Raw genomic sequence first — 16527 nt, forward strand, 5'->3', positions numbered from 1 at the left:
TTTCCCTGTGCCCCCTGCCCCTGCTTGCTGCTCAAGCAGGAATTCCCCCCTCCCGCCCCTCTCCCATGGCATGGACCCCAGCCAGCATCTGCCTGTGCCCTCCTCTCCCTATGCTAGTTAATGCTGGGAGGTGTCTGCGTGTGTGTCACCAATTTCACTGGAACAAAGGCAGACAGAGCAGTGTCCACTTAGGGCTTTCTGGAACTAATCAGGGCTGCAGCCAAGAAGCCAGTGGCTTGCAAGTGCAAATGTACCCTGCAGATAAGAAGAGCTTGAAGCTAATGAGAGAGAGGGTTTTGTTTTCTTTTGTAGGGCTTGATGAGCTGATAAGCTTTGTGTTCTGATAAGCTCCCTGCTGGCTTGCTTCAAAGCTGCAATCTGTCAGTGTTCAACAGGGGACAGAGAGAGGTGTGAGAAATGACCTGGTTTGAAATGAAAGCGACCTGTGAATGCTTTCAGTTTGCTGCAGACAGTATGAAAAAGCTGGGAGATGGAGATTGAAAAGCTCAATATTATCAACAGATGCATGCAGTCCACATAAACAGTCTTCCCCACCCCACCTCCTTTGCCTCAGAGTGCTAGACAAGGGCTCAGACCAAATTGTTTCTTAGTTTCAGTTCAGCCTCTAATTTATCCACTCTGAATTTGAGGTTTAAAGGGCACATAAGCAATGTTCAGACTGCAGAACTACCATACCTGCCCTCTAACATACCCTGCTAATTAACTCAGCCCTGGTGTGTCATGAGCATGGTTTCATTGATTTAAGTCTATGTGGCAGCCCATACAAAGCAATGCAATATGTTTGATGGTGCCATGGTCAGGCCCAGTGAGCTTGAAGTTTAGATATGGCCACAGTCTTAACTGTGAAAAGGGCAGAGCCTGTTATGATCCAAGTAACCACAGACCAGTTAGCCTCACCTCAGTCCCTGGAGAAATCATGGAGCAGGTTCTCAAAGAATCCATTTCTAAGCACTTGGAGAAGAAGGTGACAGGGATCAGTCGGCATGGATTTACCAAGGGCAAGTCATGCCTGACCACCCTGATTGCCTTCTGTGATGAGATAATAACTGGCTCTGTGGATGTGGGGAAAGCAGTGGATATACTATACCTTGACTTTAACAAGGCTTTTGGTACCGTCTCCCACAGCATTCTTGCTAGCAAGCTGAGGAAGTATGGGTTGGATGAATGGACTGTAAGGTAGATAGAAAGCTGCTGGATTGTTGGGCTTAATGGGTAGCAAGCAGTGTCTCAATGTCTAGTTGGCAGCCAGTATCAATTGGAGTGACCCAGGAGTCAGTCCTGGGGCCAATAGTTCAATATCCTCATTAATGGTCTAGAAGATGGGATAGATTGCACCCTCATCAAATTCTCAGATGACACCAAGCTTGGAGGTGTAGTAGATATGCTGGAGAAAGGCTAGGATTCAGTGACATAAACAAATTAGAGGATTGGGCCAAAGAAATATCATAAGGTTCAACAAGGACAAGTGCAAAGTCCTGCACTTAGGACAGAAGAATCCCATGCACCAGTGCAGCCTGGGGATCAACTGGCTAGGCAGCAGCTCTGCCGAAATGGACCTGGGGGTTACAGTGAACAATAAGATGGATGTGAATTAACAGTGTGCCCTTGTTTCGGAGAAAACTAATGGCACACTGGGATGTATTAATACCAGTGTTGCCAGCATATTGAGGAAAGTGATTATTTCCCTTTCTTTGGCGCTGCTGAGATCACATCTGGAATACTGTGTCCAGTTTTGGGCCCCCTACTACAGAAAGGATGTGGGCAAATTGGATGTCCAGTGGAGGGCAATGGAAATGGTTAGGGGGCTGGGGCACATGACTTGTGAGGAGAGGTTGAGGGAACTGCGCTTATTTAGTCTGCAGAAGAGAAGACTGACAGGGAATTTAATAGCAGCCTTCAACTACCTGAAGGGTGGTTCCAAAGAGGATGGATCTTGGCTGAACAGATCTAATTGGGATGGTCTTGCTTTGAGCAGGGGGCTGAACTAGATGACCATCTGAGCTCCCTTCCAGCCCTAATTTTCTATGATTCTATAAAATGAAAAGCAATCTCCTGGTCCTTGATGTTGGGTGTCAAACAATAGGTTAACAACCTATTCTCATAGGATTCACTTGATATTATACAGAATTCACAGATTTTTATGATTTTTTTTTTGCAAGGATACCCACTGGCTCTGGTTCTCCAGTGAAGTTTAACAAGTTATTGAGCAGCATGTTCAGAATTACAAGGTGAAACTATCTGGAATTTAAACAGTTGTACTCCCTGAGACCCTTCAAGGATTAGGATGGGCTTCCCTTTAAGAGGAAGGCCAGGGATATTGGAGGCCTGTTTGCAAGCCCACTTAACCTTTTCATCTGCCTTGCAGATACTCTCTCCCCTTCAGCAATAAGCAGGGAAAATAAAGCATCTGCAAACACCATACAGATGCCAAAGGTATGCTTAGGTTCACACATTCTTCAAATGCACAATCGGAATACTTTGCAACAATAACAATGAGTACTCTTCTCCAGGGAGTGAAAAATGTTATAGTTCAAGTATCTTTGTGTGGTGAACAGGAAGTTGCCTACATTTGTGAATGAAGTAAAGTCACCTTGGGAATGCACGTTATATTTATTCATCATAGAGACCAAACCAGTTATTTAGCCATGCCCCCTTCTAGATGGAGCCTATAAATGCTGATGCTTATTCCTACAGGGAATTCTGGCAAGATGGACACTGCCACAATCCTCACTTTGACGTTACTGTTGAGTCCAGGAATCCTGCAGGCTTCCACAGGTAAATTCTTAATGTTCTCACAAAGTCATTTTTGCAAACATATAAAGACCAGTTTTGCTTCTTTTTTCTAGTTTTACAGAGAGAGCTCACCTTCAGGCAACAGCAACTTTGTGCAACAATTAGACAGCACTGTAGCATCAATTTGGACAGATTCACAGATTCACAGAAGTTTAGGGCTGGAAGGGACCTTGTGAGATCACCGGGTCCAGCCCCTCTGCTCTGGGCAAGAAAGACCCTTGGGTCAAATAACCCCAGCAAGGTGTACGTCTAGTTTCCTTTCGAAGTTCTCCAGGGTAGATGCCTGCAACCCCTCCCCCCCCCCCCTGATAATACAGTTTCTCCAGTTACAATGAGAACAAATGAAGTATTGCAGACATGCCTGCATCAAATTTGCTTTACGTTTGTCTGTGTCTGTTTCTCTTTCTTTATTATCTGTTTAGTTTGAGTAACCTATGTAACCTTTTTAAGTGGCTCTATAATAAATAATCCTGTTATGGTCAAGTTATGTAGAATAGACTTTTTGTCCCTGAAAAATGTCATAGTTCAAGTATCTTTGTGTGGGGAACAGGAAGTTGCCTACATTTGTGAATGAAGTAAAGTCACCTTGGGAATGCATGTTATATTCATCATAGAGAATGGTAGGAAGGGACCTTGTTAGATCACCGGGTCCAGCATATTTTATTAGTTTCCTGCTTACAAAAGGAAATATTCTTTAGACACAGTTAATAAAATTTTAGTTAGAACTGAAGGGCATAGTGAAAGGTAAGAGACATTTCCTCTTCAGTGAGGGTAGGGCGGTGACAAGCTCCTCCACAATGAGAATAGAAACAGGAAATATCAGAAATGGGATAGCAAGGCACTGCTCAGCTGTGGGAATGCAAGGGTCCCAGGATTTGTGACAAGAATTCAGGTAATGTTCACAACTAGCTTTTAGGCTACATTATAATTATTTGTGGCCAGCAGCCCTTTTGTTAAGTGAGGTTTGTGGCTGATGAATATGTTTTGAATTGTTTTTATCCTCTCAGTGTATGTATGAATAATTATGTTAAAACAGGGAAGTAAGAATATGTGGATGAGCTCCAACCAATTTCTTTTAAACACCTTTGGTGATAGGATTCCTCCACATAGGGGTGTATCTGTAAGATTGGTGAATGAAGCCCAAGAAATGTTTTCCTTCAGGATGCATAGTCTAGCAGACACAAATCATCTCTCTGGCATTGCCCTAATCTATATTGGCACCTGCAAAACTGCAGTCCCACAAAAATATTGCTGTTCTGTCTACTGATATTTTTCTCAGGTAAGAATTGTACCTGTATATCACATCAGAATATTTTAGGGGTAAGCATATTTAATCTGATAAACCACAGGACCTGTGTTTTACTCACTATACCCTAATATAACTTCAGGAAAATTTCACGCTTACTCACCCTCAACATTTAACACTTTGCTGTGGATAAGTTAAATACATATTTTATTAGTTTCCTGCTTAAAAAAGGAAATATTCTTTAGACATGATTAATAACATTTTAGTTAGAACTGAAGGGAATAATGAAAGGTAAGAGACATTTCCTCTGCAGTGAGAGTAGAGCGGTGACAAGCTCCTCCACAATGAGAATAGAAGTCTAAGAATTAGCAGCATAGTATAGAAAATCAATTTAAGGGCACAATCTGGTAGATGCTTCAGCACACAGGTAAATTAAAACACACGAGAGAGTCCCACTGATTTCAGTGTAATCATAGCTGTGAATAAAGGTGCTCACGTATGTTAAGGGGATTTTTTTACTTTACATTTTTTTAAATAACCAGGGATGATAATGGGGAAAGTATAGATCAAGCCACAAAAGATGGCTTTTGTGTAGAAAACAGGCAGCTTAAGGTAAGTACTGTTGTCATACTCTTATTGATTTACGAGCAAGGTAGACAATTCCTACGTGGTACTGTATTTGCTCAAATACAAGATGACCCTGACTTTAAGATGACCCCCCAATAGTTAGATATTATATATGGAAAGTTTACAAATTTGTTACATTTCTCCAGATGTAGAATCTAATTATCTTGAATTCATCCCCCTCAATTGCTATAGCAGAGAAAATAGTAGCTGGAGGGGGAGTGGCAGTCAAGCAACTCTGTTTTCCTCTGCTCCCCACACCCGACTTCTTTCTCCTGCAACCTTCCTGCCCCCACTGCAGTTAGACCCTACTCAGGCTCCATTCCCTCCCAAAGCATAATGTGGAAGTGAGCTGCATGTGGCAGTAAGGGGGCAAAAAGGGACAGAGAGGAGGGCAGAAATTGCAGAGGGGAACAGGAGACTGCTGTGAGTCTGACTCTGGCCCCAACCCTGACTATGGCAAATTCCAGCACAGGTACTCCACAAACACACTTTGGAGCATCACCCTTGTACCTACTTATACATAGGGTCCTACTAAATTCAGGGTGGTTGCCTCCCAATTTTGCAGCCCAAACAGGATGCTGTTCACCATTTTCATGGCGGAACACGGTGGCCCCCTCCTCCCACCATGCCTCTGATTGGCTGAGGGGCCCCAGAAGTCCTGTCCCTCCCTGGAGATTGACAGATGCATCTGGGGCCCCTCAGCTAATCAGAGGCATGATGGGGGCACTGCGCTCTGCTGCAAAAATCTCTGCCCCTTTTTCTCCCCCCCCATGCTTCAGGACACCAGACTTCCTGCTATTTTCTGTTTGGAGCTCCTCCTCCCCACACCCCGTTCCCCCCCACCCCCCCTTGCTTATCAAGTTTGCAGGTTTTTATGGTCCCCCACACTTTTTCACAGGGACCTACCGATTTCATGGTTTTTGTGAAAATGGCAAAATCACAAATTCAGTAGGTGATAGGTGGCATGCGATAGTAGGAAAATTAAGAGCCAGGAATATAGTTGCTACTGTTATAAATATGCCAATATACAAGTGACAGTAAGTGTTTGTAAGCTTGTAATAAAACATGTTTGTGTTCTGTGTTTTTAAAGGTGACAGGCTCCGACTGGTGAATGGAAGGCATGCATGTGAGGGGCGTGTAGAAATTAATCATAATGGATCCTGGGGAACAGTTTGTGATGATGAATGGGACCAAAATGATGCTCAAGTTGTCTGCAGGCAGCTTCAATGTGGACGGGCCATTTCAGCACCAGGAAGCGCCCGTTTTGGTCCAGGCACTGGGAATATTTTCCTTGATGATGTGGCATGCAGAGGGGATGAAATCTCTCTCCAGCAGTGTAGACACAGAGGGTGGGGCTTACACAACTGTCAACATGGAGAAGATGCTGGCGTCATCTGTTCAAGTACTTTTTGTCATTTCTCTTTTAGCTATTTATACTTCTGAATCAACAGGAGGGAAATGTTTAAATTAGAATTTGCTTCTGATTTGCTTCTGATTTGCTTCTGTTGGCCTTTGCCAACAGATTTTTTTAAATTAATGGTTTAATCTGAAGAGCCTACCCTACATATAATTATGCTTATGATCAAAAAGAGTGCTACTGATAGTGAAATTATTGAATATTTTTACAAGTTTGAATGCATTAGGAATACATTTCATTTTTTATAAGTAGTTGTACTTTGAAAATGTGGCACTTTTAACTGAGCAAATCAATTCTCTGTATGTTCTCATAGAGATGAGTGGCTTTTAGTGCCCCCCCCCTTTTTTCTTCCATACATTGTACTCCTGGTAACACTTCATAAGCAGCAGATTTGTTTACTAAATAACAATAATTTACATGGTGCCTTCTCATTTACCTTAAACGGTTTGGTACTGTGTTAATGAAGGCTGACAGCCAAGGGAAAAGTAGCACTTTTTATTCATAAAATTCAGCATATTCATTAGGAAAATAATGGGGCAATATAAATGGGTTCAACTGTCTCTTTTGCAAGGTAAGGGGATTGCCATGATCCAAATTCTTACCACGGGCAGTTGGCAGAGGGCGCACGTCCATCTCCAGCTACATGAGATGAATAATTCAGGCCACACTCTAGCAGAGGCTCAGGTGCACACTTCTGTTGACAGCTATGATTAGTCCCTTAGATTTCAATGAAAATGCCCATTGTAGAAAAGTTAAGCACAGCTCTGCACCATCAGGCTTAAAATAGACTTGCTCCCAAAGTGCTGTGCATGCTCCCCAAGCCAGCTCAAGAGGTACGACACCAGAACTGCCAGTCCCTGGCAATAGGTTGTACTGCTCTCCCATTTGCCACTGACATTTCCATCTTGCACCCTTGCTTCTCAGCCTTGCAGTTACAGAATGGAGATATATAAAGCTTTATTTTTTTTCTCATTTCACTTGCTTTTGCTTGAATCTTCCCTCTCTGAACGGGCTACCCCAGATTGGCCTTCTGATTTTACTTTCACCATAATGACTTTGGTACCTTGTCCACAAGCTTTCATCTCTCTAGTTGAAAAAGGGTTTTTCATTCCCTTCCTGTTTTTTCCCTTTGTCTTAACAGGAGTTGCCAGTACACATACTCCAACACTACATAGAACTAATATCCTCACCTCGCCTATTATGAGTACCCCAGTGCCATCTAGTATGACTGACATCAGCCTGCTTTTTACAAGGACCCCAGCACAGACAGGTATGAGTACCACTGGACTGCCTACTTCGAGTGCTCCGGCAGCACCTATTATGACTATTGCAGCACCACTTATGTGTACCTCAGCACTGTCTACTATGGCTCTCCCAGCTACAGATAATTCTCTCCTTAATTCTTTGCTAAATCTGAAATTCACCAAAGTCTTTGGAGAGGGCAGGAAAAGCAATGAATGTGAATGAGCTGGGGGCCAGCTGTCTCTGTTAGAGAAGCTATTTCCATTTTGGGAACATTAAAACACCTCGCAGATGGGACCTGGTTTGTAGAAAGTAGATACATGAATAAATAGATTGGGCTGCAGGTTTGACTATCCAAGCTGAAGCCTGTGGAGATCAGGCAGTGCTCTGAGGCTTACGCATGGGAGAATCCAATCTGATTTCTAAAGAGAGGCCTGGGGAACTAAGGCACAGCAGGTAAAAAAAAAAAAAAAGCCAAATGGATCAGTATACACAGTGGCCACAACAACAGGCCAAGCAATGCTGGGCCTTGGGACACAGAGAGGCACTAAGCACAGGTATGCAGTCCTTTGGATAGCCTTTTCAGGCCTCAGCAGAGCAAGCAGAGCCTGGCAATGAGGAGGATGAAAGCAGTATGAGCTGATAAGAATTCTCCACTAGAGTAGGGGGCCATGCTGGAAGACAGGCAGATTGGGCAGGCTGCCTGTAAGCCATTGGGACAAGTATTTTAAGATGGACACTGGTGCAATGGCCCACTTAGTGTCTCAGATTGTAAGTGTTGAGCTGGATGGCAGCATTCTCCCTGGCCTTGGGTAGTTCACTTAATCGCGCTGAACTTTGGACCAGTTAACTCACTTTAGTGTGAGCGCATGCTCAATTCAGGCTGATCCCTTGGCCCGAGGTAAAAGTTACATACCCAGACAGATGCTGAGTGCACAAGAGTGTGCAGTGTGAAGAAGTGTGTGAGTGCTAGGTGCACAAACACTGGATTGGTTGAGGAATGAGTGACAGTGATTGACAGGTGCCAGTCACCTGTCAGGTATAAAATGAGCCAGATTGTTTGGATCTCCTGTGTGTGTGTGTGTGTGTGTGTGTGTGTGTGTGTGTGTGTGTGTGATAGAGAGTGAGAGAGAGAGAGAGATAGGTTTGTGCAAGTGAACAAGTGTGGACCTAGGAGGTCAGTCTCTTCCCTGTGTGTTTGGAGCAGCATGAGTCTTGATGGTGAGACTGACAGAGGAACGTATGAAGCCGGAGGGGTCATCATTCCCTTGTATTTCTCCTTTTGTCTTAACAGAGGTGTTCAGCACACGTACCCTGGTTCCATCCATGACAGGTAATTCAAATATCTTTCCCTCCTTGTTTACTTTTTCTCTTTTTTCCTCCGCAAAACGTACCAAGCAGAATTTATTACCCTGGCCAAATTTGAAACTCTTAAAGCATGAGGGGGCTGGAAAGGCAATAAGAGCAGATGAGCTACTGGGGTTCTCTCTTTGCTAGGAAGAGTATTTCTTACAACACAGAACCTCTCAGAATCAGACTTGGCTCATAGAAAGTAGATGCATGAATAAATGGACTGAGGTCTTAAGGTACCCCAGAGCAGACTGAAGCTTATGGATGCTGGGCAGTGGTCTGAAACTTTGCACATAAGAGTCCAATCTGCTTCTCAAAGAGAAGTGTGAGGTCCAAAGGCCTACAGAACTAAGGCTGGAGGTGTTATAAAAAATAACACAAGGAGCAGCACACACTCTGTCCAAGATCCAGTGTTGGGTCTTGGGACAAAAACTGCAGGGATTAGGACTGTCTACCTACACAGTCCACAGTTCAGGACTGCATTTCCAGCATTTTTACCTTTTGATCTAATTACTACAAAAATGTTCCCATTGTTTATGGAAACATCAAATTAAAAGTTATTGCGTCTAAAGCATTTCGTAAAGACTGAAGTCTCTGAGGCATTGGAAACCCTCAGCCTTTTTTCCTTTTTATGGCCTGAAGGAGGCCACTCCATGATATAAAGCATGTCAAAGTCTTTAAAGGTGAGTTGTGATAAAGAAAATGAGGTCCTGGAAAATGGACCTCACTGTTATGAATTTCCCAACATGAAAATATCTGTGGATACCTGTGATGCTTCATCAAACTACTTCTGTCTTACAAAAATGTTGGTCTCAGGCTGGTGAATGAATGAATAGGTGGATGGTATATGTTCCTAATAGCCTGAAAGCTGCCATTTGATAAAGAGTGTTTTCCAAGATTTTAAAATACCCTCACCATTTCTACAAAGCTGCATTACTGTTGGATCCCATTTCTAGAGCCTGACAATTATCCTAGCAAATAAAATTTGCAAACATAATATGATGACGTTACTAAGAGATATCATTTGATATGCAACTCTACCATGCCTTTTGATGAAGGAACTGTTTTCTAAAGTTTCTCGACCAGATGATATAAATACCCACTTTTCCACCTTGTTTCTTCAGCACAATGCACAAGGGAGTTCTGGCTATTAGCAATGGAGTGATGCAAACAATAATAATAGTATGGAAGCACTAGAGAAGGTATAGAGAAGGGCAACATGGTGTGGAGGGGCTTCCATATGAAGAGAAACTAAAGAGTTTAGAAAAGAGATGTTTTAGGAGGGGCGTGATAAGTGTTTACAAAATACTAAAGAACTAGGGACCACAAAATGAAACTAGTAAGTTTAAAACTAACCAAAGGAAGTTTTTTTTTTCATATTGCATGCAATTAAAGTGTGGCACTCATTGCCACCAAATGTGGAAGCTGACAGTTTAGTCATATTAAAAAAGTGATTGGACAAATTTGTGGAAGGAAGAGGCATCAGTAGCTATTGAGCATGGGAGTTAGGAATATAAACCCTGATGAGTTTATAGATGGCCACCAGTTCCCCTCTCAGTCTTCTCTTGTGGAGGCTGAATAGTTTCAGGCCCTTTAGTCTGTCTTCATGGGGCCTGGCCTGCTGCCCCCTGACCATGCGAGTGGCCCTCCTCTGGACCCTCTCAATGCTAGCCACATCCCTCCTGATATGTGATGCCCAGAACTGGACGCAGTACTCCAACTGCAGCCTGACCAGCACCGCATAGAGGGGAAGGATCACCTCCCGGGACCTGCTCGTGATGCATATGTAGATGCACGACAAGGTGCGGTTACCCTTACTGACTGCTTCCTCATATTAGCAGCACTTATGCACATGCTTAATTACACTGACATTATTAGTCCCAAAGACTTCACTGAAACTCTTCATGTCTCTAAATCATGCATAAATATTTGCTCTTAAAATGGAAGATTAAATTGGAGGTGGCAGTGTAATTTAAGACCACACATTAAATAAAAACGTTGATATTCCAAAAGTTTGCAATTTAAATTCATAATATAATATTTGCTCCCAACTCACGAAGTAATTCTTTAAAAGTTTACTTCCTATTTTCATTAAGACATAATGCTATTAAGAAAAAATTATAATCTTCCTTCAGTGAAAATTATATTCTTTGATGTATATCCTTTGTCTTCATTTGTGTGTGTGTGTATATATATATATATATATATATATTTAGAGCCCAATCTAGAGAGCTACTGTGTGAAATAGATTGGTATAGAACCTAACAGCTCTTTGGTTGGCTCCTTCTCATTCAGAACCTACCTAAAGGCCACTAATGTCAGTGGAAGACTTTCCTTTTAGCTTTGGTAGCTTTGGATCAGACTTCCAGGATCTATACATGTATGTGCAGAAATTAACATATATTATCTGTCTGTTTTTTTCCCTTCTTCCTTTTTCAGGAAAATATTCTTGTGGTGGCTTACTTTCCAGCTCATCTGGGGAGTTTACTAGCCCATTTTATCCTGAAAATTATCCAAACAGTGCTGATTGCATATGGGAAATACAAGTAGAAAGCAATAGCCGTGTAACACTCACTTTCAGAGATGTTGTGTAAGTATAGGGCAGATTTCATGGGCAACGAATGGGGTCAAAATCTTGGATTTTTGATATTTGTATCCTCTTCTGTTTAAGCACTTTGCTCATCCTGTTAAAAAATTGTAAGTGTATATAACTCTAAAATGAAAATGTTAGTGGTGATAGTTTTTCTTGCTGTCTTTTGTAGAGCCCTAAAAATATCTTTGGTTCCATATAAATCCCACAATAGAAAAAGTCCTTGTCCCCAGAGAGTTTCCAGTATGAAAAATATTATCCCATATTAATGGACTGTTTTGTGATAAGAGGTTAAATTGTACTTTACACAATGCATACTACAGCATGTTCATGTTGCTTCCCCCAGGATACAAGGAGTTGGATGCCAATATGATTACATTGAAGTGTATGATGGACCACTAAATACCTCTCCTTTGCTTGGGAGAATTTGTCATGGCTCTATTTTCATCTACACATCATCCTCAAACTTGATTACCGTTCACTTCCACAGTGACAACAGCTACACAAGCAGTGGGTTTCATGCTGACTATTACTCTACACCAGAAAATGACAATACTAGTAAGTTCCTGTTCATTACAGTACTTTGATTCTCGGTCAATAAGCACACTTGTTGATTTCATTTGCTGCTGAAAGGTTTGGTAGAATAGCAACCATTCCTTGATCAACCATCAACTTTCACTGTTCGATTGTCAATTTACTACTTAGCCAATAATTAGCTTTACATTTTAAAGGATTGAGTGTTACTTTGTATAACATGTATTATTATTACAATTTTTAAGGTATTCAGCCTATTTTTTTAAAACAGATTAATGAAATGATATATACTTCCTTGTGCTGCTTTTTGGGTCAGATCCTAGTCTTAATCCAGGGAAATACCCATTGGAGTTGGACTCATCTTGTTTCTCATTATATGAGATGGCTGCATGCCTTCCCCTAACTAATTCATTATCATTTATCTGAAGATATGCTTTTTATTACAACACTGGTTTGCCTGAGTAAAGGATTCAGACCACATTACGGACTCTTTAGTTCTAACTCACCAATTATCACCTCCCAGTGACTATCCAGCACACCCTGTAAAGCTCATTTGAGCATCAGAAGCCAAGGCTAAGCTTTCCTCTAGCTGCCCCTCTGCTCACTTGCTGTGAGCTCTGTAGTCACTGGAGATGAGAGAGGCACAGGGGGTTTGCCGGTGACTCTTCTGCACTCCACTTCCGTTACCAATAATCAGCGTGACAGGAGGGGAGACAAGTAAGAAGCATGGATCTTAGAAGGACTCTACTTAAATTTCCTGCTCCTTTCCTTCTAGGACACTGCTATTTTTCTAATGTTTCTATAGGACATGCCGAGTACATAGGAACCTGAGGGCCCTCCCCCACTCAGAAAGATGGCTGTCGTCTCAAATATATAAAACTTTCCAGATGTCCATTATCCTAGCCTCCCTGCCCCCTTGAAAAAATAAAAGTCGGTGTCTATGGTTTCCATATGTCACAAGATCAGAACAGCATATTAATTAGGGCTGTGCAATGTTTCAGGTGGTGATTCAATTTGGAGGAGGTTCGGCCTGATTCAGTGGCCAAATCTCCGAATCTGAATCGAATCAGGGGAATAAATAAAAGGTCCAAATCAATTAAAAACTCTCTGGATCTTTGGAAAAGATTCAGAGAGCTTTGATGATTCGGGCAGTCTCTGGTGGCTGCAGCAGGGAGCTGTGGCCGACTCCGAGCTGGTAAGTACTAGGGCCGGGGGGGAGAGAGGAGAGCGGGGAGGGGACCATGGGGGGGCCCTTGCCAGACCCCATTGCCTGCCTGCTCCCTCAGCCCCCCGACCTCTGCCCGCTACCCCAGCCCCACCATGGCTGCCCCGCCTGCCCCACCTCCTGGCAATTAATAAAAAAAGCCCCAGCGCTGCCCAGCTCCGGCCCTTTAAGAAAAAAAAAACAAACGAGAAAAGCCCCTGGACTCTCTGCTTCTGCAGCAACTTTGGGGCTTCTGGGGGCTCATGCAGAGCCCCCCACATGGTGTGGGGCAGCCTGCTGCCCCCCCCCCGCCCCGCTGGCAGGGGCAGTGAGTCTGGGGATTTCTTGGGGGGGGGGTTTCTTAAAGGGCCAGAGCCATGGTGGGTGGAGCAGCCATGGGGGAAGTCAGGGGGCTTGTAGCAGAGCCTCCCACACAGCTTGGGGCAGTGAGGGGTAGCAGGCATCGCCCCCCGCCTGGCAGCACTTGCTGAGTCGGGACTTTTTTCTAACAAGTTCCAGGAGACGGGGCTGGCGGGGCAGCCATTGCCGGGCTGGGGAGTTGAGCCTGGCTGATTCAGAGATTCAGCAGCAGCCAAGTCTCTAAATCAGATTCGGCCAAATCAATTCAGGGCAGTGATTCAAATCACTGAATCGAATCACTGTCCCCTGAATTGGATGAATCTGAATCTAAAGCGAATACTAGCTGCTTCGCACAGGCCTAATATTAATCATAAGATGAGGGTGGCTTGAATGCCTTTGGGATATTTGGAGGCAACCCTTGAAATCAACCCAAAGCTAAAGTTTAAACATTCCCTAAATCAGGCTCTAAATTTGATGCCTCTGCCAGCCTGAGATCTAGAATGCTCCCTCCCTCTTTCCCCCCCGTCCAAAAGAGCACTCGAGCTGTCCGACTAGAGGGTAGCTGCACAGAGACGCGCTGCACACTGAAGCTCTGCCAAGCCCATAGCGATTGCCAGTGATGAAACACACCTTTCATAAAGACAGAAGCCCTAATTTGCTGAATTTCATTATAACAGTTAATCAAATACCTTAAATGCTTAAGAAAACAGAAGTGAAAACATGTGTTTTGGTCTATGTTCTCCTTCCCCCACAACTTACACATGCAATGGATAACATGTTTAAGTGCAGTACTGGACATAAGGAAAAACTTCTTTATTTTCCAAGTCTCCAGAGTCTGGAGTCCATTCCCCATGGAAGTAGTGCAAGTACCTACTCTGGATATCTTTAAGAAGTGCTCGGATGCTTATCTTGCTGGGGTGATCTGACCCCCACTGACTTCCTGCCCCTTGGGCAGGGGGCTGGACCCGATGATATTGCAAGGACCCTTTCAGCCCTAATGTCTATGAAATCTATGAGTAATTTATCATAATCAGATGCCAGGCTATACTAATAATATGTGTTTTTCCTTATCCCCCCAGCACTTGTGTGCATGCCAGAACACATGCATGTGGCAATTAGCAGAGACTATCTCTACTCACATGGCTACTCTACAGAATATATCAGCTTGAATGACCTTTACTGTAAACCAAAGATGACATCATACCTTGTCGTATTCGATATACCATACAATGGCTGTGGCACAAGGAGGGAGGTATGATACTGAATACCTACCTGCATAAACAGATCTGTTTTAAAAGTAGAACTCATCTTGTGAAGGTCTGTGAGTTGAAATGTGCACCACTATTCACAGGGATGAGAAATGGACCAATGACTGCAGGGATATTTGAAGGTTCAGATTGAAACATTTAAGTGTAGGAAGGACTAGTGTAAAAAGAAATAAGAACATTTTTTAAGCACTTCTCCCAAGCACAAGATTTTCATGAATAACAGTAAACACTTAAATATAATAATTAAGTCACTTCTTTAGGATTACTCACATGCTTTAAGATAAACATCCCCTTTCAAATACAGTGTTTATAACGTCCCTGTGCAACTTTAAACGTTCATAACCGTGATGTACATGATAGAAGCAAACTATCAATGGCAATTGAAAGCACAATACATTAAGCTTTAACACAATACAGCTCAAATTTCTAGACTTAGACATAACTGCCATCTTTTGTGATACATCATTCAAATTTAAAGTTGCACAAGGTCTTCATAAATACCTTGTACTTCACTGCTTTGGAAACTTTTTTTTTTCTAAATTATGCATTATGTATTCAAAGCTTTCAACAGATGTCTTTGGATTCAGTTTAAATACATTTCACATAACTTGTGGTTATATACTATGTAGCCAACAAGGTTGTTTAAAAGCCCTTTGAATAGACTTTTTTTATTCCCAATATCACTTATCTTTGAAAGACTGTCTATAGAAGCAACATGATTATCTTATACCAAATATACTCACATACCACACACACTTTCCCCCCAAAATTCAACCCTACAAAATTACAGTGCATGTCTGAAAGAGGGAAGCTGATCTTTCCTCACTGGAATACAAACATGGAGACAATGTCTTTTAATGACTGCCCAGATGGTTGTTCTTCTCTCTGGTCCAGGAAGCAGCAGGGGTAGAGTCCAGTGTTCACCCTCACACAGACTAAAGCTGCTACCAATCCTCAGCAACTGTGAGAGGGTCAAACCTGTAGCGTGTGCCTAAAACAACCATGGAACAGGCTCAGGGCAAGTGAGTTGCTGCATGCAGTCAAACATCTCCCTTGGAAAAATTTCCTACATTAAATAATTCTGTACTCTTTCTCTAACATGCCTAACAGGGAAACAACAATACTATCACCTACGCTAACCTAATCAAAGCAACCTCTTCAGGTAACACAATTAAAAGACAAAAGGATCTTCACTTGCATGTCAACTGCAAAATGCTCCAGGACACCTGGATAAAAGTCATGTATCTTGCTGAAGATGTTATAGAGGTCAACGAAACTCAATACAGCAGATATGATGTGAACCTGACTTTTTATGAAACATCGTCATTCTCACAGCCGATCTACGACTCTCCGTACTATGTTGATTTGAACCAGAATTTATACCTTGAAGCTTATCTTCACAGCTCTGACCCAAACCTGATAATGATTGTGGATACATGTATTACATCCCCCGATCCCAGTGATTTTACAACAGTGACATATGATATAATCAGGCGTGGGTAAGGATTTTCTCAATCAAAATTTGTCTTTATTTGCAGTTGTGTTGAAGGTTGTTTTTTTCTTAACTTCTGCATTTGTTTTTATTTATCAATGAATTTGAATGGAGCTAGCCTCAAGTGTAGCTAGTATCCACTGAATGTTTGATTTTTATATCATGGGACCATGTTAGTGGAAGGATCCTCAGTTAAAGCAGGACATTTTTAACATAGGTCTCTTCCATGGTGGGTAACTGTTTGGAATCCATCCCTAGCTGCAGTGGAAAAAACCAAGATGACACCATCATCTTCCCAACAGTTTTGTAAACCTTTCTCTGCAAATTTTCTTTTTCCATCCAAAACAGTCCAGTTAATTTTACCTAATTGTATAAACACTTCC

At 42.5% G+C, this 16527-nt stretch overlaps 1 protein-coding gene across 1 annotated transcript in view; it reads left to right on the top strand.

The window, feature by feature from the left end:
* Nucleotides 1–16527, top strand: part of LOC102388691 — a 175686-nt gene that overhangs the window by 96947 nt on the left and 62212 nt on the right. Inside the window, 8 exon segments of the mRNA XM_025205924.1 lie at nt 2716–2796; nt 5778–6089; nt 7246–7374; nt 8641–8679; nt 11136–11286; nt 11633–11844; nt 14464–14636; nt 15763–16151. Coding sequence (XP_025061709.1) covers nt 2716–2796; nt 5778–6089; nt 7246–7374; nt 8641–8679; nt 11136–11286; nt 11633–11844; nt 14464–14636; nt 15763–16151 — 1486 coding nt within the window.

This window comes from Alligator sinensis, unplaced genomic scaffold (genome assembly GCF_000455745.1).
Source record: "Alligator sinensis unplaced genomic scaffold, ASM45574v1 scaffold28_1, whole genome shotgun sequence".
NCBI lineage: Eukaryota > Metazoa > Chordata > Crocodylia > Alligatoridae > Alligator > Alligator sinensis.